The sequence below is a fragment of the Onthophagus taurus genome, chromosome 6 (genome assembly GCF_036711975.1).
Source record: "Onthophagus taurus isolate NC chromosome 6, IU_Otau_3.0, whole genome shotgun sequence".
Classification (NCBI taxonomy): domain Eukaryota; kingdom Metazoa; phylum Arthropoda; class Insecta; order Coleoptera; family Scarabaeidae; genus Onthophagus; species Onthophagus taurus.
Genome location: NC_091971.1, coordinates 3,536,079 through 3,563,674, shown reverse-complemented (window position 1 = coordinate 3,563,674; position 27,596 = coordinate 3,536,079). Strand labels below are relative to the sequence as shown.

The following is a 27,596-nucleotide window of genomic DNA, read 5'->3' as shown; positions in this document are numbered from 1 at the left end:
TGGATGTTTCAACTGCTTAGAATAAGTTATTATGTCAGTATTATAATTTTAAATTTAAATATATTTTTATATATATCTTTTCTTGTTAATAAAACTAAAAAATAATAAAAAATCTCAACATTATAAAATTTATTGTATATAAAATTTATATAAGATCATAAAAAATAGTAAATATACGATATACAAATTATTATTTATTTAAATCTTAATTTCTAAGGCTATGTATTTCTGCCATATGTCGTTTATAAGCCTCCCGATAATCAAAAATTTCAGGACATAAATGGCAACAATACAAATTGAGCAGGTCAGAATGCATCAGTCTAACGTGGTATTTTAAAGCTGATTGATTTGAGTATGTTTTTCCGCAATGGGGACAATTTCCACATTGAGATCCGTGTTGAGATTGGGAAGTTCGCAAATGCGTTATTGTTTCTGTTGCAACGCTTGGATCGAGGGGTATTTCTATTGATTCTTCTTCCACTTTTATTAAGCCACATGATTCGTTCGATAAATCTATTGATGGTGAATTATTTAAATTATCTCGAGGTATTGACAGGTGTTTTGCCAATTCTGATGTTGATTGAGTTTGATCGTTTTGAGTATGTTTTGATGTTGATCCTACAATAATTTTCTTTTAGATTAATAGTATATTTTATGTGAGTAGAATACTTTGTCCACAACTACTATTCAAATTGATTCCATAAATTTATTTTTTTTAAATAAATTTTTGAATAAAATTTAAACGTCAATGTGACACAAATTCAATGTCACCAACTGTAGCTAACTTCACAACAATTTGTCTAAATTAAATGTCAATTTTATGAAATGTCATATTTTTTTTTACAAAAATTAATTAATTTATGTTTAAATCATACGAAAAAAGGATTTGTTTATGTTTTTTTAATGGCAAATCTTTAGAAAGTCCTAAAAAATTAAATTAAATTGACGTTTTTTGAAATTTTGACGTTTCAAATAATTATTCAAGTCTGTCAAATTGATTTGCTATTATTCACTCTGTGAAAAATGATTACCCTCTTGTTTTAGAAAACTCATTTATAAGGTAGTCGTGGACAAAATTAATTTAATTTTATATAATTAAACCTGTAGTTGTCGTGTGTGATAATAAAGATCTTTCTAAAATACTTGAAGTATCCTTATTTTCTAAAACACTCTCCAAAATCGATGGTTTATTATCACTAATTGCAGAAAACCCAACGTTTTCGTTAACGTCAGGATGAAGATGTCTTTCTTCAACTTCCACCTTAATTTTTTCAAGAGGGATTTCTTTTCGTCCCGCTTCCTGAATAGTTTTTCTTTCGTCTTGTTTTAAATAGTCTTTTTTCGCGATTTTCGTAGGTGTTACTTTAATTCTTTTGGCTACTGATTGTTGTAATTCTGAATCTTTTTGCTTTGGAGGTTTTGGTTTCCCCACATCGGAACATCCCAATAATCCCGAGACTTGGAGCACTTCCGCCGTTTGTAGGAATGAATGTAAACGATCTTTGGTTACTAACACTTCCCCGTGGTACATAAAGTTAAGAACTGCTAGTAAATCATCATATAAAATGTCTTTTAAAATCACAATGGGATGAGAACACGGATTTTCCTGTTACAAAATCAAATTAATTAATGAAAACAACAAAATTAAATGATAATTACCTTAAAAACGGTTCGAAAATAAGGACTACAAGCTGATAAAATTATTTTATGAGCTTTAACACTAAGGCCTTCTGTGGTTAGTGTAACATCTGCTAAGTCTTGTGTTGTTTGAAGGCTTTCGAAGGCTGATATGATGCTAGCTTGAAAATTGTTCCATTTTAGGCAGAATTGGTCCACAGCCATGATTTATTTACGTTTTTTTTAATTATATTTCAATAAATTCATTACAAATTGTCACGTTTTCGACTTAAAACATAACCTATTTCTAGCTGAGTTCGTAGACGAAACGGTACTTTTCTCGGTAACTCAAAATTATTGCGTTCCTTATAAATTATTGTTAGATTAGACGAATAAATTAATAAAACCGCGGGGAAACCGTCCAAAATAACAAATAATACTACGTCACACGACGACCCGATCTGGTGCAAGTGAAAAGAAACTTTTTAACATTGAGAATTCGACACAATCGTGCATTTTTTCCTTTATTTGTAATAGATTTGTGCCGATTCGCACTAAATACTTTCAAACGACTTTTTTTTCGCTTACTAATTAATTAACTCAACGAGGTTTTGATATCGATGCGTATTATGAAACGTATGCCTTATCATCAAATTGACCTTCATTCATTCCTACACACGAATTTGTGTGAGAACTGTTTCATTAAATTTAAGAAATGATTGAAAGAAATCCCGGATGTGATTTAGGTAATATCAAAAATCCACCTGCAACATTCTAATACATCAACTTTAATATTTTAGATTTGGAGTGGTTAAAAAAGGTTTGTGTTAATTTATCAGCTGTTAATGAACAAGCCAAACACTTGATTGGTTCAAAGCCGTTAAAAGACGAATATTACATCGCTTGGCTTCTTAAAGCAATCACTCTGATTGATTTAACAACATTAGCTGGAGATGACACCAACAGTAATGTTACAAGATTGTGTTTAAAGGTATCGCTTAAACCATTTAAAATGCTTGGATTAAAGTTTTAATTTTTAGGCTTCTCGCCCGATACCAGAAGATCTTTTAGAGTACCTTGGTTTTTCTTATGATCAAAAATGTCCAATTCGCACAGCAGCCGTTTGTGTTTACCCATCCAAAGTGAATGATGCATCAACAGCTTTAAAAAAAATGGGGTTACATGGAAAAATTAATGTTGCATCAGTAGCAACTGGGTTTCCAAGTGGTCAATTTCCTTTACACACAAGACTTGATGAAATTAAATATGCAGTTGGTGAAGGAGCCACAGAAATTGATATAGTTATTGATAGAAGTTTGGTTTTAACTGGACAGTGGGAATTATTGTATAAGGAATTAAAAGCAATGCGGGAAGCTTGTGGGGAAGCTCACATGAAAGCAATTTTAGCAACTGGTGAATTAACCAATTTGAATAATGTTTACAAAGCTTCTTTAATAGCAATGATGGCTGGCTCTGATTTTATTAAAACATCAACTGGAAAAGAAAGTATTAATGCTACTTTACCATTTGGAATTGTGATGTCTAGAGCAATTATTGATTACTACCAAAGAACTGGATATAAAGTAAGCTAATAATTTGTTGGTTCTAATTATTTTAATTAATCTTTTTTTAGGTTGGATTAAAACCAGCAGGGGGTATTAGAACTAGCACAGATGCAATTAATTGGTTAGTTATGGTTAAAGAACTGTTGGGGAAAGAATGGTTGTCTCCCGAATTGTTTCGATTTGGAGCTTCTGGGTTATTAGGTGACATTGAGCACTCATTGTATAAAGAAGTTACTGGAAAAACTCCTGTTCCATATGAATTTACTATGGGTTAATTAAGATTAACGCAATAAACTATTATTTTTTATCATATAATAGTTTTTTTTCAAATTTTTGACAGCCCCATAACAAACCATTCCCAAATCATTTAATTTGTAAATATTATTTAATTTTATCAAGTAATTGTTTATGTATTAAATATTACTTAAGAATAAATTTATTTTAAGAAATATTTTGATTATAAATTAAATATTTATTATTTCAATTACGTTTCATAGATGGCGCAGAATATGAATATGAAGACATTCTAACCTAAAACGTTGTTTGGTTTTGAACCGTTAAACATTAAATTAAACGTTATATATTAAATATTACTTAAGAATAAATTAATTATAAGAAAAATTTTGATTATAAATTAAATATTTGATTATTTATCATTTCAATTATGTTTCATAGATGGCGCCAATTAATAAAGCTTATGAAGACATCCTAACCTAAAAAGTTGTTTGGTTTTGAACCGTTAAACATGTTTTATCATGTAAATATCTTCTAAATCATAATAATTTTTTAAATGTAACGTAAAATTATGTTTTGTTGCTTGTAGATTTCATTAGAACACGAAATACTTCTTCACCCACAATATTTCGGACCCCAACTGCTTGAAAAAGTGAAAACTAAGTTGTATACCGAAGTAGAAGGAACTTGTACTGGAAAGTAAGTTAATGTAAATTATGATAAAACCTTTATAAATTGATAATCAAGGTGAGATCGATTTTTTAGATATGGGTTTGTTATTGCTGTGACAACTATCGATAATATTGGAGCTGGTTTGATTCTTCCAGGACAAGGTTTTGTGGTGTATCCAGTTAAATACAAAGCGATAGTGTTTAGACCTTTTAAAGGCGAGGTTTTGGATGCTGTTGTAAGACAAGTTAATAAAGTAATGAGTTTAAACAATGGTTATTGCTTGGTTATAAATTATTTTTATTTTTAGGTTGGAATGTTTGCTGAAATTGGACCATTATCCTGTTTTATTTCACATCACTCAATTCCCGCTGAAATGGAATTTTGTCCAAACGTAAACCCGCAATGTTATAAAACCAAAGATGAAGATGTTGTTATTCATTCAGAAGGTGAAATTAGATTGAAAATTGTCGGAACTAGAGTTGATGCAACAGGAATTGTAAATAACTTTTATTTATTTTAATAATTTACTAATATTATTTTTTTAGTTTGCTATTGGTACATTAATGGACGATTATTTAGGTCTGATCAGTAATTAAAAGTAAATTAATTAAGAAAAGGAATTAAAAGTATTTTATTAGAAAACAATTTTTTTAATTGTATTTTAAACACCAACAAATTCGCCTTTTTCCAATTTTTCCAAATAATCTTTTCTGCAACTCATCTCATCAACGGGTCTGTTATAAGCTGTCCACACCGGTTCCCCAATAAACAATCGTTTTGCTTTAATATAATTCTTATTATCCAAAGTAAATCGATGATATATCCCCCCAGGAAGCACCAACATATCACCAGGCGTTACCTCCACCCTAATCCATTCATCATTTTTATCCCGAACATCAAAATAGCCAGATCCTTCAATGCAAACGCGAATTTCTTCGTCAGTATGAAGATGTTCAGTATAAAAAATTTTTAATTTTTCCTCATAATTCGCCAAACATTCTTTGGAACAAATTAGTTCATCTTCAAATGTATACCCATTTTTCTTTTTAATCTCTTCCAAAACACCATCAGAATCAATTTGTTCTATATTTAACTTAAAATATTGCACCCCAGTTAAATCATGTAACTTTTTTAAATCAACGAATTCAGGTGGATTTTTATGGTGTTCATTCCTCTGATCGGATGGATCATTATCCATGTACCAAGCTTGAACCATTTTTAAAAACTAAATAACAATATGATAAAAATTTATAATAAACTTAAAGGTTATCTTATGTGTTGACATTTGACATGTAAATAAGTCATGACGACATCTATTGGTTAAGTTTTTTAATAATAATTTACGAATTTGTCTGGAGATGGCGCTCATTTATTTATAATAAAAATATTCACTGTATTTATTTAATTACTTGGAATTAACATTAATTATACAAAAAAAAAGGTTGTATTGAATTAAATAGGTGGTAATTGTTCGTCGGGACAAACTCTCATAATTTTATCGGCTAAAATCATTTTGTTAACCATTTCTTGTTGGTTTCTACCGCCACCGATTTTCGCCAAAAAGAACGCTTTTTCGAGTAAATCTCGACTGGCTTTCGGTAAATACGGCGGATATTCGACCCTAAAGCGTATTATCAAGTCAGATTTTTCACCTGGAGTTTCTAAAATGGGCATTCCTTCGTTTGGAACAACTTTTTCATAACCAGGACTATAATCAAAAGAAATTAAATTGATCTTAAATAAAGTTTTGATCAAATTTTTTAATTTACTTAACAATGTCCGTAATGGGAATTCGTATAATTCTATGGTCTATTGTATTTACTGTTATTGTTGTGCCTAATAGTGCTTCTTGTAGTGTTATCTCAGCTTCTGTAACTAAATTATCATCTTCGCGGACGAAGTATTCGTGAGGTCGATCTTCGGTTATAAAAATAATATCCGCTGTAATTAAAAGAATCTTTTTGAAATTTGTTTTTTTTTGGCATTCTAGTAATCAGGACTAATAATGGAGAGGTCAAGTATGGTGGGTACCGCAAAAAATAAGCTACATCACACCGTCAGAAGATGTAGATAATTCGCACCCTTTTTCAAAGAGCCAGAAGAACGTTTTCTTAAGGAAGTACCCCAGAAGAATGGTTCGATGGGCCAACATAGAAAAGAAGCTACAGGCAACAGATACGGTAAGTACCCCAGGTTGTGGGCTTCATTTGATTTCTTTTTATTTCAAGTGTAACGGAAATGATAAAAAATGTTTGCAAAATATCTAACACATTGTTTGCAAAGTATAAACTTTCTCCGTTAAAGGAGTCAGAAGGACTGCACGAAACTTTTGTTGATTTTTACCTGCTATATGAGCTGGATTTTGATCCCCTTCTTCAGGAAAAACAATTTCAGTTCCCCTTCTCAATCCCGGTTTAATAGGAATCGATAAAATTTTTTCTCTAACCTCAGTTTGAATTTTATCGGGCCCCATAAATTCCAATCGTCGTATTTTCATTTTTTTAACCCCCCCAAAAAACACTTCGTGCAACGTTAAAGCCAACGGATGATAAATAGGCGGTTGCTTTTTGCAAATTCCCCTCCCTTCCGGCAAATCATAAATTTTCGGCGGATTCAAAATATAATCCATTAAATCGGCGTAAGGAGACGCGGTTCCAAAGAAATCTTTGTACGTTTTCATCGGATCCCCGTGATAATGATACGGTTTTATGTAATCTTGTGGTCCGGGAACTCCATTTTTTAAACCTTCCTCTCCGTATTGATCGAAAACGGCTCTTATTAACGGATTTGAGAGGACATCGTACGCTTCGCATATTAACGTGAATACTTGACGGGAACTTCTATGGTGTAATCGTTCGGGATTAAATTCTAATGCTAATGTTCTGAAACTAAAAAACTTAAAAGTAGGAAAATGTGAGTTGGGATTAATTAATTTACGCTTTTTTAATATCTAAATCTGTGCTATTTCTTGGTATTTGTAAGATTCCGTAATAATCTAAACCCATTTTGATTTTTGAAGTCAAAATTTGACGGTTTATGTCACATTATAGTATTATGATCAAAGTGGAATGTGGGTAATTAAAACATAAAAAATCAGTCAGCCCTTCTTCTTTATTAAATCGAAAATATAAAGTAGTGGACAAGTCGCAGTATAACTCTCTTTATCTTTGTTTATTTTATTTACTTATAATAATAAGTTTTTTTTTATTTGGTAGATTTTTTTGTTTGTAATAATTAAATATAAACCTAGAAATTTCGTAAAACATTCTATAGTTTTATTCTTTGTTGCAATTCTTATACAAAGTGGACATTAATACAATCGGTTTCAATTTGTCGTTTTGTTTCCCTTATTTACTGCGGTTTTTTTTTAATGTATAAGCCGCTGTTGCGCCATTTTCGGCGCGCTTATAACAAGGCACACAAAATTACACAGTTTAGAAGATTTCTTTTTTGTTCCTCTTCGTAGCCGACTCCTTCTCGTTTACAATCGTTTCGGACAGAGAAGTTTTATTTAAAAAAAAAAGGAAAAAAATAAAACGGCGATATCATGTTTCTCGCAACAGCACCAACGTTCTCGCAAATATATTACGATAAAAGGAATTTGCGTTATATAATTATTTAGTTTTTTTAAATATAATTAGAATTTACCTAAAAATAGTAACGAATTTTTTAAAAACGCCTCTATTTAATTAAGTTTTTAATAGACGCATAAATGTAAGGTAAAAAGACGCTCAAAACTTTTCTAAAACACGCACAATTTTTTTTAATCTCATTTAGTCGTTATCAACATTCCTTTAGAATCAATTTTTTTTGCATTTACACTTATTATCATCGTTGTTTTAGAAAAATTTTGAAATCATCGTTCAAATTTTGACACGTATGTATTTTTTTTTTAATTCACATTAAAAGCTTTATCGCTTTTTCTTTTATAATTTTACACAATAACATACTCGTTTCAATGTCAATTTTGATTCCTTTTTATTTCAAAACGGAAATACAAAAAGATTTCAACTAGAAAAGAATCAAAATCAACACTGAACGTTTTCAACAGATCAATAAGATAAATTACAAATAAATACTATAAAATTTTTAAAACTCCAACAACGAAAATGTCTCCAAAACACATCGTATCTCTTCAACAACACATTTTTAGCATTAATCACGCGATATTTTTTTAAAAATTTTAATTTTTAATAAAAATTGGGACTTCGCGTCCGCAAAGTTCATTTTTCTCATTTCGTTTTCCTTTTTCTTGGATATCTCAAAAAATCGTCTTCTTCATAAAACGGAATTTCGGCGTCTCACCAGACGCGCTTCCGTGTACTATGTCAGAATCTTGTAAAATATAATCGCCAGAGAGATATTCACAAATAAGACAACAATCACCAGCTGTTGGCGCGAGAACCAATCCTGAAAAAAAATTAAACAAAAAAAATACAAATACTTTAAATTAAAAAAAAATGTTCTGCTTGATTTCAACATACAAAATGCACAGAATTATTTAAAATAAAATAAATAAACATGGAACGGACACATAACTTTAGCTGATTATGCAGACAAATAGGTGCCATCTTTTATTTGTTTCGAAGATTTCGCGAAAAAATTTGGTTTTTATTTATTTTTTTGTTAATTCGAAATGGAAAGGTTATTAATTTAACATGCTTTGCTTAATTTATTTCTACGACTGGGAAGTACAATAAAGTTGCTACAATGAACGGAAACGCATCAGTCGCCTACTATTGTCGATCAATACTAATTTAGTTCTTCAAAGTTAAAAGCTTTATTCAAAATTCATGCTGGTCTAAATGCTGCCAATATTGCAAAGAAAAAAGAAGTAAACAAAATGATTTTTTTTCTTTGAAACACCGGAAAGCTTTTTAAAAAGCGTGCAGTGTTAATAGATTTGTTTTAGCTGCGGTTAGAAACGCAATCATTTCTCAACTTTGCTAAAACAGATTTGTAAAAAATTAATTAAGATTAGGATTTCTGGTCAAAACTATTTTTAACTCAGTTTTTTAGTCAAAACTATAATTGTTTCATAGAAACTTTACTAGCTTCATAAGTCATGAAAACAATCAAGAATTGCTGTAAAGTTTAAGCACTGCAAGTTTAAGAGTATTCCACTCTTTATTAATCCTGTGCAATATTCGCCAAAAAGTCAGCAACACGAAATGGAACGTAATTAGCTGTGTCTTATACGAGATGGTCAAAAATTGAAATAACTATGACATTAATTACTGAACCTCAGCCGCCAGCAACTTCGGCTTGAAGGAGATTTATTTCCAGCAAATTTTCTTATAATACTCTCAAAATACTTGATATCCTGAAATAGTCTGTGTTTACACCTCATTCTTAAGGTATCCTCAAAGAAATAATTTTCCAATCCAGTTATTATCCAAATAATTTCGTACATCTAGTGTATTGTGCGCCAGGACTAAGTTCAGCCGCAAGTTTCCTTGGCTTTATGAAGTGATACTGTAGACCCTGTAGTAATTAACATAAAATCAACCTGAAACTGGTTATCAAATTGTAGCGCCTTGGCTTTATGAAATGAGGTTGTAAATCTTTTGGCTAATTTAGCCGAGGTCGCTTGTGCCCGAGGCCCAGAAATTAAAGTTAATAAGACCTCGGCTTTATCAATTGAAGTTTTGATCTTTTGGCTAATTGATTAATATTACACCTACTTCAATTTTTGATCATCCTGTACAAGATAGGCCAATACAATTAAAGATGGGAAGTGGTGACCATCTTGAAAATATTTTAGAACGAAAGATAAGAACATCCAACACTTTTTGGCATACACTGTATATATTAGTATCCTATAACCATGCTAGGATTGAAAATTGTTTGAGTAAAAGCTAAGAGGGATAAATGTAATAAATGGGAACAAAGATGGGACGAATATTGGCAAGATGGACCTATTTTAATAGCTATTATTAAAAAAGCTTTATCAAAAAATAATATTAAGTCATTATCATCATTCAGCACTAGATACTGCTATGTATTGCTTACAGCAGACTAAATATTGTTGATATAAGACTAGATATTGGTGGCATAAGACGACTTACAGAAAATTAGATGCTGCCAATAGAAGACTTTATTCTGCTTGCAAAAAACTAGATACCAAAATAGCAATATCAATAAGCCGCTAACAAGTTTCTGCAACTGAATTTAAGTCAAAAGGCATTATAAAATAAATTGGATACTTTAATTTTTAGTAGCTTTGACTGAAAAGCTAAGTTAAACTAACTTGTTCTGACTAGGAAATTTTAATTTTGATATATTTCTAGTTTTAGTAAACTTATTGTTATTTTGCAAAACATGTTTTCTATAGTCTAAAATGTTAACTAATAACACTGTTGGTTATACTTCTTGTTGGTTGAGCAGCATGGAAATGGTAAATTTTAAATATTAAGACCTTCCTCTTCCTATCAATAATAATTATTTATATTATAATAACAAAAAATTTAATCAGTGTTTTTAGCTAACCAAAATTGTTCTCGACGTCATCGTTTTCTCTAAAAGCTCATGTACAAAACGATTCTTTGCATCTCTAAAAAAAGAACCTAGTGAATAATGAAAGTGTGAGCCAAACACAGCCAAACGATAAAAATAATAGTGAATCAATTTGTAACTTTGAAAATATTTAAATTTTCAAAACTGAAAAAAAATCTTATATATTAACAATGGCAACATAAATCAGTAATTAACCTTCCAGTACATGCGCTTATATAGTAACATGGAATTTGAGTCCGCAATAACATGGCTAATACTAAACTAATACTAAATCTAGAACTAGAAACATTCATGCCTTGCGTCTCTTAAAACGGCTAAACCCGAATGTTTTTAGTTCTAGGCCTAGTGTTAGATCTAGTTCTACTTCAATGAATAATATATATACAACAATGTAATTAGCAATGCGTTAGCATTAGAACTAACACTAGACCTAGAACTAGAAACATTCGGGTTTAGCCGTCTTGAAAGACGTGCGGCTAAATCCGAATGATTCTAGTTCTAGGTATAGTGTTAGTTCTAGTTTTACACTAGCACTGTTCCTACTAGACCTAGAACTAGAATCATTAGGGTTTAGCCAAACCCGTATATTTCTAGTTCTAGGTCTAGTGTTAGTTCTAGTTTTACTGCAATAAAAATATTCAATAAACCTTAATTCAATACATATTTGTATTCATTTAAATATTGTCAATTGAAGCAGCTAGCCAACAAAAGATGGCGTTGGTGCGAAATCAAAAACTGAAATTGCGCAGACAAAAAGTTTGCGCGCGTGTATTGAAAGGTTAAATAAATGAAAATAATGATTACATACACAACACAATTTTCTAATTCCTTCTTTTTTTTTTAAATTCTAACATACCTAGAGTTTCTCTGTTTTGCGTAGCAATAGGAACAGACAAAAATTACGAAAGTTCTTAGTCAGTAGGCGACAGTCGAAAGTAAAAGATCAAAAAGAAAAATACGGATCGATTAAAAATGAAATAAAACAAGAAAAACAATATATAAGAATTGGAAAAGTAATGAGAATCAAAATATTTGAAAAAATTAAAAAAATGCGCGAAAAGAAGTTCTTTTAGCGAACTTAAGGAGGATAATATCGGAAAACGAAGGTTATTTACACGCGAAAATCGATGCGTGACGATCGCCATCGATGCTTTTTCTAAAACATACTCTAAACAAAAAGAAAATAACGTTTTAATTTTGTTCTTACCTTCACTTGGGGACTGACGAGGTATAAAAGTGGATTCGCACGAAGTCGTTCTCGTTCTTCCGCTTGTCTTCGAACTTCTTCGCGCCGAGCCGAACCTAACATCGAGACTTCTTCTCGGGCCATCGGTTCTGTGCTTCTGGGTAATTCTTGAAAATCTGGCATCGATTTTTTTCTTGATAAGGATGTTGGGGTTAAGTTCTGTGAAGATAGGTTCAAAAAAAAAATTCTTTTTGTTTCGGAAAAAATGTTGTTTGATGTGTAGGAAAAGAAGAAGTTCAGAAAAAGTTGAAGGTGAAGACGATTGCGTAACGATTGAATTCTTTTTAATCTTTTTAATTGTTTATCTTTATCTTTTTTTTTAGTTTTTGGAAGAGGAAGGTCATATGACCATTAAAATTATAATTAAATCAAAATAATCCCGATTATTATTTTAGTATGAGGTAACATACCAGGTTAAAAATAACTATTTTCGTATTTTCTTTATGAACAATGCCAAATTTTTTTTTTAAATAATTTTTTTCGGGGAAATGATTCATCAAAACATTAAAAAGCAGAGGAATTTTATAAGCATAAATTAAAACCTACTTTTTTAAATTCTTAATATTAAAATAATAAATTTTGTAAAGTATAAACCCGCCTTAAACTGACTCAAAAATGATTTTCTTATTCTTTTCCCCCCACGCAAATATCTGTTGCTCTATCTCTTTTTTTTCTACCTCAATGGGAGGTGGTGGGGTGTCTATCCAGCTTTCGGATGCCCTCCTCGCCATCAGTGCAGGCGAGAACATGAGGGCTTCGTCCTCATCGTCGTCGTAGCGGGACCACATCGTCCCAAAGCAACACCACTCTCTCTCAATACGATGCGATCTCGCACCACACGTCCCGTTTACTGGCTGTTGCTATTTGCGTCTCGTTCGGATTTTCATGCACTCAATGCGCATGAACTATCCCGACTTACCTTGGCTACGTTCCCGATACCGCCGCCACCACTGCCACCATATCCCGCGGGCACGTGCAGACTTTCCGTTCTTTTCGGCTGATTCAACGACGGAACTATATCTTGACCCAAACTTCGTTTTTTCAATATGATGTCTTCAAACGGCGGCGAATTCATTTGAGGAGGAGACGCCGCCCTTGTTGCTATACCTCCAATACCCCCAAGACCAACTCCAATACTACTTCCAATACCAACTCCGATACTTGGATTATTCTGAAGTGGTGGTGAAGGACCACCGTTTCTTGTGGGGTTTGAAGTTTGATTTGGATTTAGAGATGTTGGTACCGGCGTTGTACCTCTTTGGACGTTTTCTAATGGTGTTGGTGGGCGAGTTCTGTCTATGGAAGGTTGACGAGAACCACCTAACAAAAGAAAAAGAAATTAATTCGATTCTAATTCTGGTTCTAATTCTAGAACTAACATTAGAACCAATGCTACACCTACAACCAGTTTCAGAACCAAGAATTGGTTCTGAAACTAACACTGGAACCAGAACTTGAAACATTCGGGTTTAGCCGTCTTAAGAGACGTGTGGCTAAACCTGAATGATTCTAGTTCTAGGTATAGTGTTAGTTTCTAGGTATAGTGTTAGTTCTAGGGACAGTGCAAGTGTAAAACTAGAACTAACACTATACCTAGAACTAGAATCATTCGGGTTTAGCCGTCTTTAGAGACGTGCGGCTAAACCCGAATGATTCTAGTTCTAGGTATAGTGTTAGTTTTACATAGTAACAGTGCTAGTGTAAAACTAGAACTAACACTAGACCTAGAACTAGAATCATTTGAGTTTAGCCGTCTTAAGAGACGTACGGCTAAACTCAAATGTTTCTAGTTCTAATGTTAGTTCTAGTGACATTAGACCTAGAGCTAGACACATTAAACTAGAACTAAACCTAAACCTTAAACTAGAACTAGACCTAAACCAGAATGTTTCTAGTTCTGGTTCTAGTTCTAGAATTAACACTAGAACCAGAAGTAGTCTTAAGATAAGAACGGTTAAACTCTAGATCTAGTGTTAGTTCTACTTTTATTTCAATAAAAATATAGTCCGTTATATCAAAGTATTTATTTTACCTAATCGTTCAGCTGCTCTGGAATATCTATCCACGCTACAATCTCTACTTGGAGGTCGTTTGTAATGATCAAAATGATCAATGGAAGATTGTTGTTGAGTATTTCCTAAATACGGTCGATCGGCAGAAACACGACGCGATAATCTTCTCCCAGCAATTCCCGGAAGCTGCATAGAATCGTTTCTTGGTCTATTCGTTTCGATTGGTTCGTTATTTTGTATATTTTGAATAGGATTATTCGTCGGTGGAGGTGCCGCGGAGATATGATTGCCCATAACGGGATTATTCGTCGGTTTCGTTGATTGGATGCTTGGTGCTTGGAAGTTCTTTTCTTGAATACCCATAGGTGATGGATTTGTGTGCGTGTATGTGGGGATTTGCATGGAATTTGGATTATTCATTTGATGATTCATATTTGATTTCATATTTGGATTCATACTTGGATTAATATTAGGATTAACATTAGGATTGGCGTTTTGGACTATCGTTGTTGACGGATTTTGATTCATAATCGTGTTGAAGTCTTTTTGATAAGCGGGTAAATCCGCGTATTTTTCCTTATTTCTTTCGGCTTTCGCCCGCCATCTATCCAACCCGGGTTGTTTGAAATCGGGGGCGTATTTTTTCGCTACACCCATCGCAACTTCCGAGTCTTCCCTGGCATGAGCCGCTGCAATATCAGCTTGTTCCGCTTTGCCTCTTGCCGTGGCCGTTCTCGATATGGCTATATCTGCTTTTTGTAACGCTATTTTTGATGCTCTTTGCGCAGCGCCAACAGCTGCGTCTATTCTTTCTCGAAACTTAGCCGATCGCATCAAAAAGAGATGCTTTTTCTTGGGATTCGTGATGAGGACGTTGTTTTTGTATTTTCCTTCTTCTTTTTCGCCGTTGCTGAACGTTGTTACACCGTAGCCGTATTTCTTGTTGTTGTACCACTCCCCCTCGTATTTGAGTCCGTCTGATCTTTCACTTACACCGAAACCTGTTCTTTTGTCGTTCTTCCACTCACCCATGTATGTTTCTTTTACGCTTGGATCCATTTTCTCATCCTAAATTGATTAAGATATTAATTCCTAACTAAATTAAGTTTGAGTCTAATTAATTTAACCTCCACAACAAAACTAGCATTTGAATCTGAAGGGACGGAGGTGTTAGTTGCTCCTGATTGGGCTGATCCCATACTCGTCCAAGAAGCTGTAGATGCCGTGGATCTTATACTACCAGCTCCGGCACCCCGTTTTTCTATATCACCAGTGCTTCGTTGTCGCTTTAATTTCCAACCCTAAAAATGTTTTTTTAGCAACAAATCCTAACAAAAAGGAATAATAATACCAAAATTCCTTTTTTGGTATTACTCGACCCAACCGATCTTCTTCTGGCGGATGGTTCCGAAGAGTCCATCTTCAGTACGAATCCCCCCCTTGTATCATCAACGCGTTTTTCGCGTTTATCTTGATCGACACTGCCACCTCCACCCTCGTTGCTTCTTAATGATGTCATTGAAGCTCTGATGGCTTTGCTCGCCCTGAACTTTGAGGCGCGTCCAAACGCGGCACTCGTTCTTACTCCGTAACCGTGTCGCATGCCTCTTAGCCATTGTCCCTGGTATGTCCCTGAAAATAATTTAAAGAGAGCGTGGCTCGTTGCAGCCGAAAGAACAAGTATAACGAGATCTCGCCTCGATCCCGCACCGAAATAGAACGCATTATCTGGGTTATATTTTGGTATGCCTCGTAGAATGTGAACGAATTAAATTAAAAAAGCTTACCTTCATCTGCATATGTTTCTGAGCCGTACCCATCTTGTAAACCGTTCGCCCACGTCCCCTCGTATTTCGCAGCTGAAGTGTTTGATTGACGCACTCCATATCTCCCTTTAAATCCTTGAGTCCATTCTCCCCTATAGATCCATCTACCCCTAGTTTCAACCCCTAATCCGTGTCTTTTACCGTTTTGCCATTGACCTTCAAATGTACTCCCACTGTAATGATGAAAACGGGGTTAAAAAATTATTATGGTAAATTAAAAAAAACGAGGTTGTAATTTTATGTGATATTTTTATTAATGCAGAACAAATTAATACAAAGAAAAAAATAAAGTGCTTAAGTGTACAATAAATAATAATTTAAATTGGTGTTAGTTGGTGATGACTAATTTTAACTTTCCACTGATTTGCGATTTATTTTTTCGTTTAATTCTAAGAACGGGAACGTAATATTCATCGAAATTATTTTGTTGATGCGTTGTTTGTTTCTTTTCAATAACTCCGCCAGATAACAACTTTAACAACACATTCTCCTTTTTCTCATTTTCATCCTCGCCCAAATTTGAAGGTAACTCCCAATTATATCCTTTTGGATTATCACAAACTTGAGTACCATTAACGTCGTTAAAATTTCTTTTTTCCATTTCTTTTCTCAATTTACTCACTAATTCCTCTATATTATTAGTAACCCGTAACAGTTCCAGGTCTGCTATCGTTATTTTTAGTAAAACAGAAACGATCACGGTTAAAACGGGAACTGATATCTTCATTTTGAAAGAGTTGAGTGCGGTTTATCGCGCATTCGTTTATAAAGTCTATTTACAAGGTTTTTCTTCTAAATGTTTATAAACAAATATGTTATTTAAAAAATAATATCGATGTCATTAACACAATACATTAACTAATATTCTTAGAATTGCAAATTAGCGGAAATTAAATAAAATTTTATAATTTAAGCGTTAACTTTTCCAAAAAATAATTTCATGTAATGATCGATCGTAAATGTTTCATTGGGTAATCTTCTTATAACTGGGATGTAATAATCACCTCCACTTAAATCAGAGGGATTCATTTGAATTAATTTGGGACACTTTGGGACTGATTCTGTTGTTGGGCTATCTAAGCTTCTATTTAAAAGATCATCTTGGTTATTCAAGATTTTTGAATCATCAACGTTTTGGCTATCAGATTTTAAGTTATTTGGAATTGATTGTTTTGTTGTTATTTCTGTTGGAATATTAGAATTTGTTGTTTCAGTACTAGATCCTTTATCTGTTGTTTCTTCTTCTACCCCAAAAATAATTTCATCTTGATTTGAGTTAACCGATGTGGTTGGATTTTCTTCTAATATCGTTGTTGAAACATTTTCATTGTGTTTAGCAGTTGTTGTTTCTACTTGAGAATCGGAAGTTTTTTCAACATTAACCGATGTGGTTGGATTTTCTTCTAATATCGTTGTTGAAACATTTTCATTATCTTTAGCAGTTGTTGTTTCTACTTGAGAATCGAAAGTTTCTTCAATATTAGCCGATGTGGTTGGATTTTCTGCTACAATCGTTGTTGATTCTTCGTTTAACATTTTTGTATCTTTACTTGGGTTCGTCGTTATTTCTTCAGTTTCTGTTTCAAAATTTGTAGTGGATGTTGGATCTTCACTTAAATTAGTTGAAACATTTTCATTATCTCTAGCAGTTGTTGTTTCTACTTGAGCATCAGAAATTTCTTCAATATTAGCCGATGTGGTTGGATTTTCTCCTGCAATCGTTGTTGATTCTTCGTTTAACATTTTTGTATCTTTACTTGGGTTCGTCGTTATTTCTTCAGTTTCTGTTTCAAAATTTGTAGTTGATGTTAGATCTTCACTTAAATTAGTTGAAACATTTTCATTATCTCTAGCAGTTGTTGTTTCTACTTGAGCATCAGAAGATTCTTCAATATTAGCCGATGTGGTTGGATTTTCTGCTACAATCGTTGTTGATTCTTCGTTTAACATTTTTGTATCTTTACTTGGGTTCGTCGTTATTTCTTCAGTTTTTGTTTCAAAATTTGTAGTGGATGTTAGATCTTCACTTAAATTAGTTGAAAGATTTTCATTATCTTTAGCAGTTGTTGTTTCTACTTGACCATCAGAAGTTTCCTCAATATCATTAACCAGTGTGGTTGGATTTTCTGCTAACATCGCAGTTGATTCATCATTAAGTGTGGTTTCATCTTCAGACTTAGTAACCGTTTCTTGTGTTGTATTCCCCAAAATTTCGTCCATATTTGAAGTGGTTGTTTCTTCTTGAGCGATTTCTTCTTTTTGAATGATTGAGGTTTCTTCTGGAACGATCGTAGAGGTTGTTGTTAATTCCTCATCAATCTTAGAAGCCGTTGATTCTGACACATCCTCATTCCCCAAAGTTGTTGCTTCATTTTCATATATTTGCTCATTATTTAATTCACCATCATTGACCATTTTTTCCTTTGTAACAGTTGTTGATTCTACATCAATATCACTTGTATCTGTTGTAAAATTATCTTCAACGTTTAATGCCTCTTCCCTTTCTTCATCATTTGATGTTTTGGGGTTGACTTGGGTTGACACTGACGAAGCTGAAGAAATTGTTGTTGACAAAGAATTATCCGGGGATATTGTAGAGTCACTTACAGCATCTTTCTTTTCAATCAAATCATCAGAATCGATTCTTTTAAGATCCTCTAAATGAGTAACTTCGGGTAAAAACGCTCTTGTTGTTGTTTGAACGTTATCATCTTCACCACCATTAAGTTTCGGCTCAATCGTTTCATCTAAGGTTTTAAATTGGATTTGTGGCGCATTTTCTAACTTATTTTCTTCTTTCGTACACGGTTTCGAACATAATGTACCATTTTGTAAAGCTTCTTGAATTTCTTCCCCAATTTTAGCTTTTAAGAATTGGTTAATATCTTTCCATAACACTTTGAAAGCAGCTTCTGAACCACTAATTTGAATTTCGGTTTGATTTAAATTTACTGGGAGAGCCGAAATATAATTTTGGCTAACAAATAACACTATTACAATAACTAATTTATACATGATGATGGTGGTTGAAGAATGATATGGTTTTGTTGGTTCCCTAAACTTTTATAGTGATGAATGGAGAGGAATCATTACAATGTGAAGGGCATTACGTGATGTCAACATCGATTTGGGAACACGTATTTCGGTGTGGTTAAAAATATTTGTTGCTTTAGTTTACGATTTATTGTTTATTTATTTTTTTTGTATTTGGTGTCATCGTTCCCTGATTTCTGGGAATCAAGTAATGTTATATACTGAGTCTTTGTTTGTTTATTAATTTTTGGTTTTACCTATTAAGTTTATGATTATGATACATTAGATCTTGTATTTCAATCGTTGAAATATTTGTTTTGGCAAACTTAAAAGGCATCAAGGACAATAAGCGATTGACCAGAGCGGTTTAAAGATATCAATTGGCGGCCAAACAGACGTAAAAATTCCACACTATTCGGGATTATTACGCAACGTTCGGTGCGTATAAAAAGAAGTAAGTTTTAATTTTCTGTGTTTGCTTTTTTGCGCGGCTACATACACAATTTGAGTCCGTAGTTGCAGTTCCCATTCAAAGTAGCCGTAGCGATGTCCGATCGCGCAAATTTATAGGTCCGCCAAAAATAGATCACGGACTCGGCAGCGACACCGAGTCGCGCTCTCTTAACAATTGTGTACGCTACTTGTATGACTTATTATAGAACTGAGTAAGGTACGGTTGAATTTGAAATCATTTTTTTTCCTCATCCTTCTCAATTTGCGAAAGAAACTTTGACGCAACGGCGAGTCAAAGTTAATTTCGTTCGTATTCGTTAATGGATTTATTATTAGTCGACACATCATCACCGCGATTTCTTGGAAATTAATACTGATTTAGTAGTCAATAAGTTAATTGAATCATTATATTAATGTATTGCGAGATGGTAAAATATTGTGGCAAATTTTTGATGTAGTTTTTGAGCCAATATGTGTCTGTTTCATTTATACTAACAACAGTGTCAAAATTAAACTATTTTGGTTGATAATCCATCACAGAAACTGGCAGCGCGAACGAATTTTTTTTTAACTACACATGATCGGTTAATTTTTTTTTAAGGGACACCAATGTTTCTCCGGATTAATATGCAATGTTTATTTCGAAATTAACGATAATAATAGCCGTGGCGTGGATTATTTTCGTTCCGTAGCTAAATTCATCATGTAACAGTGCGGTCGCCACGTAGTCAAAAAGTCGTCGAATTCGGCGCACGACGAGGGGCGCTCTTTTAAGGTTAGGTCCGTACCTCGGCCAAGTGTAGACCCCCGAGACTTCGAAACCATAGTGCCACGATCCGGAATAAGCTCCTTGGCCCTTTGGTCCTGTGCAAACTCCGTGGCCGTGTGCTTTCCCCTCTTCCCAACCTCCGCAGAAAGTTCCGCCATCGTCAAAGTCGAACCTGCCGCCGTTCACATGGCTCTTCGCGGTGGCGGTGCCAGTGGCGCCCGTTGAGGCGGGAGACGTCGCGACGCCGCCGTTCTCCGGACCACCCGGCTGCTGCATGTCCAAGGGGGGCGCCGCTCCGCTCCTCCTCGGTTGCCCTACGCGGCCCTAACCGACCGCATCACTATCAACCGAAAGGGGGGAACGCGTAAACGCACCGCGTTTTCGCGTTTTTATTCGTAACGGTAAAAACGAGGTAAAAACGTATTATTTCGTACTAATAACTATCAGCTCGGCATTTCGGTCCGTCTTGTGGTACTCGCGGCACTGTCGTCCCGGGCGCACGTCGCGACGCCAGCACCTCGATAGCGCATGCTCCCCTCATCAACGGCGTCCACACTTCCCCAGACTTTATTTTCTAAGTTTTGTTCACACTTGGAACTACATAAAGAAATCCTATTTTCTTGTAATCTTCATTATAATTCCCAAAAAAATTAAATTTTAATATTTTCCTTTATATTAAAGCAATCATAATCCTAAAAAACAAGAAAAATAAATAAATAAAATTTATTAACAAAAAAATCATTTTTTCATCAACTTATTTAAATCGTTACAAAAAAAAAGAATGAATGAATCCAACATTTCTAAAATAGATTTGTATAAACAAACTCATGAGTTTGAGTTCCACACCCAATAGATAAACGTAACAAAAAAATGTTTTAAAAAAGCTCCACGCTAAATTTTGTAAATTTGAATCACCCAAATCATAAAAATCCGTTCCTATTTATTTATCATAAACCAATTTATCAAAAATAGTGTTTATATAAACTTAAAATTTAAAATTGACTCAAATTTAAAGAAAAAAAAATAATTATATCAAAACGCACGGAGCATGCGCGTTGGTCAATTGGTGAAGATCGCCAAACGTTGATCTATTTATATACTTCGCGTGAATATTTCGACTCTGCTCGCTGAATCACGGCAATTGTATATACCTTCGTTTAGAGTGTGTTACGAATGTAACCTTCACCCTGACGCAACTTTTTTGTTAAACAAAATTTTTGTATTGGGACAAAAAAAAGTTTCTCCTTTATTTTTTAGATGGAAACAAATTTTATTTTCTTTAAAATATCTCCTTAATAACTAAGTATTTATGTATAAAATAGATGTAAGAAAAAATATATAAAAGGCCACCAATGAGAGCATGTGGGATAAGGGAAATGGAAGACACAAAACGCTTTAACTCGGATAGAATTTCTTAGATGGATCTTTGGCCATATCGATCAACATTTGAGCTGGTTTGAACGGTGCTCCATATAAAGATTGATATTGTTCCATTCTTGCGACTAATTGGCCGGCGCCAAATTGGTCCACCCAACGGAATGGGCCGCCGGTAAATGGCGGGAATCCAAGACCGAAAACGGCGCCAATATCGCCTTCAAGTGGGCTGGCCAAAATTTTTTCTTCAAGGCACAAAACCGCATCATTTACAAAACGAGATACCATCCTTAATTGTTTATCTTCATCGCTAAATGAACCTTTAGGTTCCAGCGAATATTTCTTTAAGATATCAATCGCCTCGGGGTTTACATCGCGATTTTTACTTCCCTTTTCATAAACGAAAATTCCTTTTCCAGATTTTCTTCCAAGACAACCAGCTTGAACTATATCTTTCATTATATTTAAATCTCCCCCACTCATTCTTTCACCAAATGCCTAAAAATACATCTTTATTAAATGATTAATTAAAAAAAAATAATTACCTTTGATAAATCAGCTGCAATATGAGCACCAACATCCAACCCAACTTCATCAGCTAAAGTAGCCGCCCCCACGGGGAAACCAAACTTCTTTGTTAAAGTATCCAATTCTTTTGGATCAACACCTTCTTGGAGTAATCGAATAGCTTCTGATAACATTGTAGATAAAATCCTAGTTGTGTAAAATCCGGGACCATCACCAACGGTAATCACAACTTTTCCTTGTTTTAATCCAACCTCAACGGCAGCCGCGCAAGTGTCTTGACTAGTTTTTGGATGAGTTACGACTTCTAAAAGTTGCATTTTATCTACTGGGGAGAAATAATGCATCCCAATAACTTTTTCTGGTTTCGAAGATCCAGCTGCTATTTTAGTAATCGGGATAGCGCTGGTGTTTGTGGCAATAATGCAATGAGCTGGGGTGTTGGCTTCGATTTCTTTGATAACTTTGTGCTTCACATTGATGTCTTCAAAAACGGCTTCAATTACAATATCGGCGTCTTTAAAATCGTTATAATTCAGTGTTGGTACTAACCCGGCTAAATATTTATCTCTTTCCAAACTAAAAATAAAAAATAAAAGTTAATTCAATATAGTTATAAAAGAAATTATTTTTTACTTGTTAATTTTCTTCCTTTTAACAGCATTTTGTAAACCGGTTTGAATTTGGCCAACACCGCGGTTTAAACCTTGCAAATTCGTATCTTTCATAATAACTTTATAGCCTTTATCGATTGATACATGTGCGATACCAGCACCCATCAAACCAGCTCCAACAACGGCAACGGTGTTTATTGGGTGTTCCGGTTTCCCAAAGCGGTTCTTTTTACACTCAGTTTGGCCGCGGAATAAACCGATTAAACCTTTCGATTGATTTGTCATTGCTAATTCACCAAACGCTAGTGCTTCAGCTTCAAATCCAGCTCTTTCACCTCGGTCTAATCCTGTACGAACAACATCTAAAATCTAGAAAATGGATAATGAAATAGACTGAATTCTTTAACTTTTAATTTCATTTTTTTGTAAAGTTTGTTTTTGGTTTTGTGAAATGGTAAAGTTTTCTTTCAACTTTTATGACATATCAGTATATTTCGCTACTTTTAATATTTTACAAAGATTTTTTTTATTAAATTAACTGATTTTTGAGTTTTTTTAACATTTACTTTCTTTAACGATGTTGACGTTTAATTGTCAAGTTGACGTTTAAAAGTCAAATAATATTTTTAAGTTTTGTACAGATCATAGATTCACTCTGATAAATGCTATAGTTTTCCATCCAACTTTCTTATCGATATTTTATTTTTCTTGTTCTATTTATAACCCATTTTGATTTTTTTTAAATAATTCTGACATACAAATGTCATCTTAACGTTTAAGTAGTCATTTTGACGTTTAAAAACCACAACACATATCTCTAAAATCGTACCAACCTAAATTTTTGGAAATGTTTTGATGAATATCAAATATTTCATACTAGTTTTTTTTTTATAACTTTTTGATTTATAGTAATACATTTCGCTAATTTTAGTGTTTCCATGAGATTTTTTACATTAAATTAACTGATTTTTGAGTTTTTTTAATATCTACTTTAACGATGTTGACGTTTAATTGTCAAGTTGACGTTTAAAAGACAAACATTTTTATTTTTTGTACAGATCATTTTTCAATAATGGTGTTCATTATTTCATTCTGATAAATGCTACAGTTTTCCATCCAACTTTCTTATCGATATTTTATTTTTCTTATTCTACTTATAACCCTTTTTGATTTTTTTTAATAATTTTGACATACAATGTTATCTTAACGTTCAAACGTCAATTTGACGTTTAATAGTCACAACACATATCCCTAAAATCGTACCAACCTAAATTTTCGAAAATGTTTTGATGAATATCGAATATTTCATACAAGTTTTTTTATAACTTTTTTGATTTATAGTAACATATTTGTCTAATTTTAGTATTTCCATAAGATTTTTTACATTAAATTGACTGATTTTTGACTTTTTTGAAATCTACATTTTAACGATATTGACGTTTAATTGTCAAATTGACGTTTAAAAGTCAAATACATAACTGAGTCTGTAAAGTTATTAAACTTTATTTATTATAATAACTTTATTGTTTTGTATTAAATCATTATAACTTAACCCAATTGCATCATAGGCTCAGATACTTAAGAAACTACTAAAACTAGAACTAACACTAGACTAGAACAAGAATCATTCGGATTTAGCCCTGCGTCTAGGTTTAGCCGCGTTCGAAGTCTAGTGTTAGTTCTAGTTTTATACTAGCACTGTTCTAGTACTAGAACTAGAACCAAATGGTTCTAGGTCTAGTGTAAAACTAGAGTTAACACAAGACCTAGAACTTAGTTGGTTCTAGAATTACTCTTAACCAATGACAGCACTTAAAACCACTATAACCATGTTATCTATCCTCTAGAATCTCTAGATTTTTAGATAGTTTATTAAGAGGATAGTTAAAGTGGGCCTTAGAAATATCATTTTAAATAGAAACAAATTTAATTCTATCAATAACTAAGGTGTAAAATGATTCATTTACATTACTATATAAACTTTAGACATTTATTATTATATAAGAGAGCAAACTGATAAGATTAAACGGCCTTTGTACTTAAAAATTTATACATTTTCAATAATAACACAAACCACACTTTGACCTTTTTCCACTGTCAAATCTAATAAACATTAATTAAAAAAAAAAGTATCATACCTTGAGTGGAGCAGGATAAAGCCCCCCAGACATTTTCATGACTTGCTTTCTGGCTTTTCCAAAAATCTGATCTTTAACCCAATTATATTGCAATGCAAAATTAAAAATTTTATCCATCAATCCTTTTTTAGTACGATCGACTTTAAGTTTTCCACTGGCGATTTGTTTGGCTACTTGAACAGCAACATCTTCTAAATATTTTCGTGTGGCAACTTCTGGAGGGACTAAACCGGGCCCTAAGGGGTCTACAAGCATATCGACCATTCCCAATTTTTTTGCTTTATCCGGTTTAACCGTTTTGCCAGTTAATGCAATGTCTAATGTGTTTGGGACATTAATTAATTTTGGTAAACGTTGAGTTCCTCCAGCACCAGGAAGTAAACCAAGCATAACTTCTGGTAATCCTAAACCGGTTTTTTTGTCTTTAACAGCTATTCTGTAATGGCAAGAAAGCGCGACTTCTAATCCGCCTCCAAGACAAGATCCTTGAATAGCTGCTACAATCGGCTTCTTACTACTCTCAATAGCACCCAAAATTTGTTGGCCAGATTTCGAAATTTGAGTCATTTCATTTTGAGTTTTACATTTTTCTAACATGGTGATGTCCGCACCAGCTATGAAACATCCTGGTTTGCCTGAAATTAAAACTGCAGCTTGAATGGATGGATTAGCGTCGATTTCTTGTAAAATCGAATCCATTTCAGTCATTACTTCCTGTCCTAATGAATTAACCTATAAAAATAATTATTCCATTTTTAATCCACACAAAATGATTTATTCTTACTTTGGCATCTGGCGAATCAAGAACGATAACTCCAACATTATCGACCACCTTTAATTTGGTGTGTTTTCGTTCCGCTGCAGCAGTAGCCATGAGTCTAATTGGTACTAAAATAAAAAAATCAATTAACTTTTTGCTATCACACCTTAAGTTATGTGCAATTAACGATAAACACTTACGCTGTCCGGCTATTTTCGTATTAATTAAAACTCGTTTGTACAAGGCCCCAAATAACCTTACGCTCGACATGGTGATTAATATAATTTAGAACAAACTGCACCGGAGTTGTATTGATGACTTCGCCGCACAAAAACCGGCCGATCGACTGAACCAACACCAAAAGCGAAATTGTACTTTGACCAGTTACAAAACTAATAAAAATTTGTACACGAGTTTTTTATCAACCAGATGACAGCCCGAACCATTCAGATATTTACAACAAATACAGATTTGACTTCAAAAAAATGTTATTGGGGTTATTAAACTACAATTTTTGTAATTATATTAATAGTTATGTAATATTAGAGTGAATATTTCTAAAAATGAATAAGAAAATTATTAGAAATATAGGTTACTTTTTGATTTTTCATGTCATTCTAATTTGATAAATTTCAATAAAAGTTACAAGATGTCGCTATTAATAACTTTTTAAATTTCAAAAAATTTAATTTTAATTTAGTTTACATCATTTATTCTCGAAAATATTTTAATTTTGATTTGTATAAATCAAATTATTTTTTTTATATTCTAATTTGAAAGTATCTTAAGAAATTTGCACAAAAATCAAAAGATGTCGCTGTTTAAATTGAAATGTCAAAAAATGTCATTTTATAAATTTATCTTAAACCAGCTTTAAACTGTGTTAAAATTTATAATATTTGATTTAAAATAGTATCCAATACATAATCCGAACACTTTAATTAGATTTAACTTCAAATATCTGCCAAATTATAACCGGGTTACATTACATATGATAAGAATAATTTGACCACCAATAAAACCACAAAAAATCGATATTCGCATTATTTTAAACAATAAATAACTTAAAATTATAATAAACCATACGAAATTATTTCAATTTAACCCTTAAAACATCTTATTTCAATAATATTTTAACATAGCCTCACTTTTTCGCTGATACGACAGGTGCACGCGTGTTCAGCGCTTATAAAAGATTTTTTTTAAATAACTCATATTCGAAATATACTTTTCCTCTTCTAATTCGCAATGAGTTCGTCAGAAAACGAAATGGAAGGAGAAACGATGTTAAAAAGGCACCGACAAGAACGCAAAGATTTACAGGCGAAAATTCAAGCTCTGAAAAAATCGGCTCCAAAAGGTGATAAAAAGAAGAAAAAGGAGATTCAAGATATGATTACTCAATTAGAAAAGGAATTAGATGATAAACATAACTTAGAATTAAAATCAGCTAATATAACAGACTGCCAAAACTCCTCAATATCTGATGACCATATTTCTACTCAAAGTAATGATACGATCTCACCAAGTTCTTCCAAAACTTCGCGAGGTTCGAGGAGAATTCGAAATCAAGATGATACGGAAGGTGATGTTGGAGAGGATGAGAATGAAGAGGAGGAGCCTATGGAACCTGTAAAAATAACGAGAGCTCAAAAGCGAAGGAATAAAAAACAGGAGGAAGATAAAGAACGGGAAAAACGTATTCAAGAACAAGATGAGGTTAATAGTCAAGGACCTAGAGTTATAGAAATGCAAACCATCAAGGAAATACTCACATCGAATAATTTAGATATTTTCGATATAGCTGCTGATGGTAATTGTTTATATTGTGCAATAAATCACCAATTGGTGATGACTGGTAGGGAACCTTCCACAACCGGACGATTACGAAAACAAACTGCCGATTTTATGAGAGAACATAAAGATGATTTTATACCTTTTATGTATAACGAAACCGAACAAGCCGTTGATGATAAACAATTCGAAAATTATTGTAAGAAAGTTGAAAAAACGAAATTATGGGGTGGGCAATTGGAACTTAGAGCATTATCTAATGTGCTTCAATGTCCGATTAAGGTTATTCAGGCCTCCGGACCGTCCACTATTCAAGGTGAAAATTTTCAGGGTGCTCCATTAGTTCTTGTTTATCATAGGCACTTGTATAAATTGGGGGAGCATTATAATTCTACTGTATGTAAGGAACAATAAAAAGAAAATATTAAGATATTTTATCCAAAAATAT

At 33.1% G+C, this 27,596-nt stretch overlaps 8 protein-coding genes across 10 annotated transcripts; 3 read left to right on the top strand and 5 right to left on the bottom strand.

The window, feature by feature from the left end:
* Positions 1-114: 114 nt before the first annotated feature.
* On the bottom strand, positions 115-1,899 carry LOC111424817 (longitudinals lacking protein, isoforms H/M/V-like). Its single transcript, XM_023058506.2, has 3 exons — positions 1,660-1,899; positions 1,102-1,606; positions 115-618 (listed from the first exon to the last, which is right to left on the bottom strand). The coding sequence occupies exons 1-3, from the start codon at positions 1,840-1,842 to the stop codon at positions 206-208; spliced, it is 1,101 nt and encodes a 366-aa protein (XP_022914274.1). The 5' UTR covers positions 1,843-1,899; the 3' UTR covers positions 115-205.
* Positions 1,900-2,271: 372 nt separating this feature from the next.
* On the top strand, positions 2,272-3,497 carry LOC111424818 (deoxyribose-phosphate aldolase). Its single transcript, XM_023058507.2, has 4 exons — positions 2,272-2,363; positions 2,418-2,608; positions 2,658-3,200; positions 3,251-3,497. Exons 1-4 carry the CDS (start codon positions 2,333-2,335, stop codon positions 3,455-3,457), a joined length of 972 nt encoding a protein of 323 aa, XP_022914275.1. The 5' UTR covers positions 2,272-2,332; the 3' UTR covers positions 3,458-3,497.
* A 364-nt stretch (positions 3,498-3,861) lies between these two features.
* On the top strand, positions 3,862-4,733 carry LOC111424842 (DNA-directed RNA polymerase II subunit Rpb7). The gene is made up of 5 exons (XM_023058533.2): positions 3,862-3,939; positions 4,006-4,115; positions 4,182-4,341; positions 4,396-4,584; positions 4,634-4,733. Exons 1-5 carry the CDS (start codon positions 3,928-3,930, stop codon positions 4,682-4,684), a joined length of 522 nt encoding a protein of 173 aa, XP_022914301.1. The 5' UTR covers positions 3,862-3,927; the 3' UTR covers positions 4,685-4,733.
* LOC111424841 (acireductone dioxygenase 1) lies at positions 4,696-5,381 on the bottom strand. The gene has a single exon (XM_023058532.2). It carries the CDS (start codon positions 5,302-5,304, stop codon positions 4,750-4,752), a length of 555 nt encoding a protein of 184 aa, XP_022914300.1. The 5' UTR covers positions 5,305-5,381; the 3' UTR covers positions 4,696-4,749.
* Positions 5,382-5,453: 72 nt separating this feature from the next.
* LOC111424778 (dnaJ homolog subfamily B member 13-like) lies at positions 5,454-7,108 on the bottom strand. Its single transcript, XM_023058457.2, has 4 exons — positions 7,026-7,108; positions 6,432-6,976; positions 5,858-6,029; positions 5,454-5,796 (listed from the first exon to the last, which is right to left on the bottom strand). The coding sequence occupies exons 1-4, from the start codon at positions 7,091-7,093 to the stop codon at positions 5,541-5,543; spliced, it is 1,041 nt and encodes a 346-aa protein (XP_022914225.1). The 5' UTR covers positions 7,094-7,108; the 3' UTR covers positions 5,454-5,540.
* Positions 7,109-7,181: 73 nt separating this feature from the next.
* On the bottom strand, positions 7,182-20,433 carry LOC111424777 (junctophilin). 3 transcript variants are annotated; one of them, XM_023058452.2, is made up of 8 exons: positions 19,963-20,433; positions 15,650-15,861; positions 15,214-15,494; positions 14,990-15,163; positions 13,883-14,930; positions 12,770-13,170; positions 11,812-12,009; positions 7,182-8,498 (listed from the first exon to the last, which is right to left on the bottom strand). In XM_023058452.2, the coding sequence occupies exons 1-8, from the start codon at positions 20,217-20,219 to the stop codon at positions 8,412-8,414; spliced, it is 2,658 nt and encodes an 885-aa protein (XP_022914220.2). In that variant the 5' UTR covers positions 20,220-20,433; the 3' UTR covers positions 7,182-8,411. The 3 variants fall into 3 exon arrangements, with proteins under 3 accessions (XP_022914220.2, XP_022914222.2, XP_022914224.1); XM_023058454.2 differs by lacking the exon at positions 11,812-12,009; XM_023058456.2 differs by lacking the exons at positions 12,770-13,170; positions 13,883-14,930; positions 14,990-15,163; ... (1 more) ...; positions 15,650-15,861; positions 19,963-20,433 and adding an exon at positions 12,528-12,730.
* Positions 20,434-21,188: 755 nt separating this feature from the next.
* LOC111424721 (monolysocardiolipin acyltransferase Mtpalpha) lies at positions 21,189-25,887 on the bottom strand. The gene is made up of 6 exons (XM_023058366.2): positions 25,555-25,887; positions 25,379-25,482; positions 24,595-25,326; positions 22,479-22,825; positions 21,863-22,421; positions 21,189-21,815 (listed from the first exon to the last, which is right to left on the bottom strand). Exons 1-6 carry the CDS (start codon positions 25,622-25,624, stop codon positions 21,339-21,341), a joined length of 2,289 nt encoding a protein of 762 aa, XP_022914134.2. The 5' UTR covers positions 25,625-25,887; the 3' UTR covers positions 21,189-21,338.
* A 359-nt stretch (positions 25,888-26,246) lies between these two features.
* Positions 26,247-27,580, top strand: LOC111424725 (deubiquitinase OTUD6B). The gene has a single exon (XM_023058371.2). It carries the CDS (start codon positions 26,603-26,605, stop codon positions 27,560-27,562), a length of 960 nt encoding a protein of 319 aa, XP_022914139.2. The 5' UTR covers positions 26,247-26,602; the 3' UTR covers positions 27,563-27,580.
* Positions 27,581-27,596: the final 16 nt, after the last annotated feature.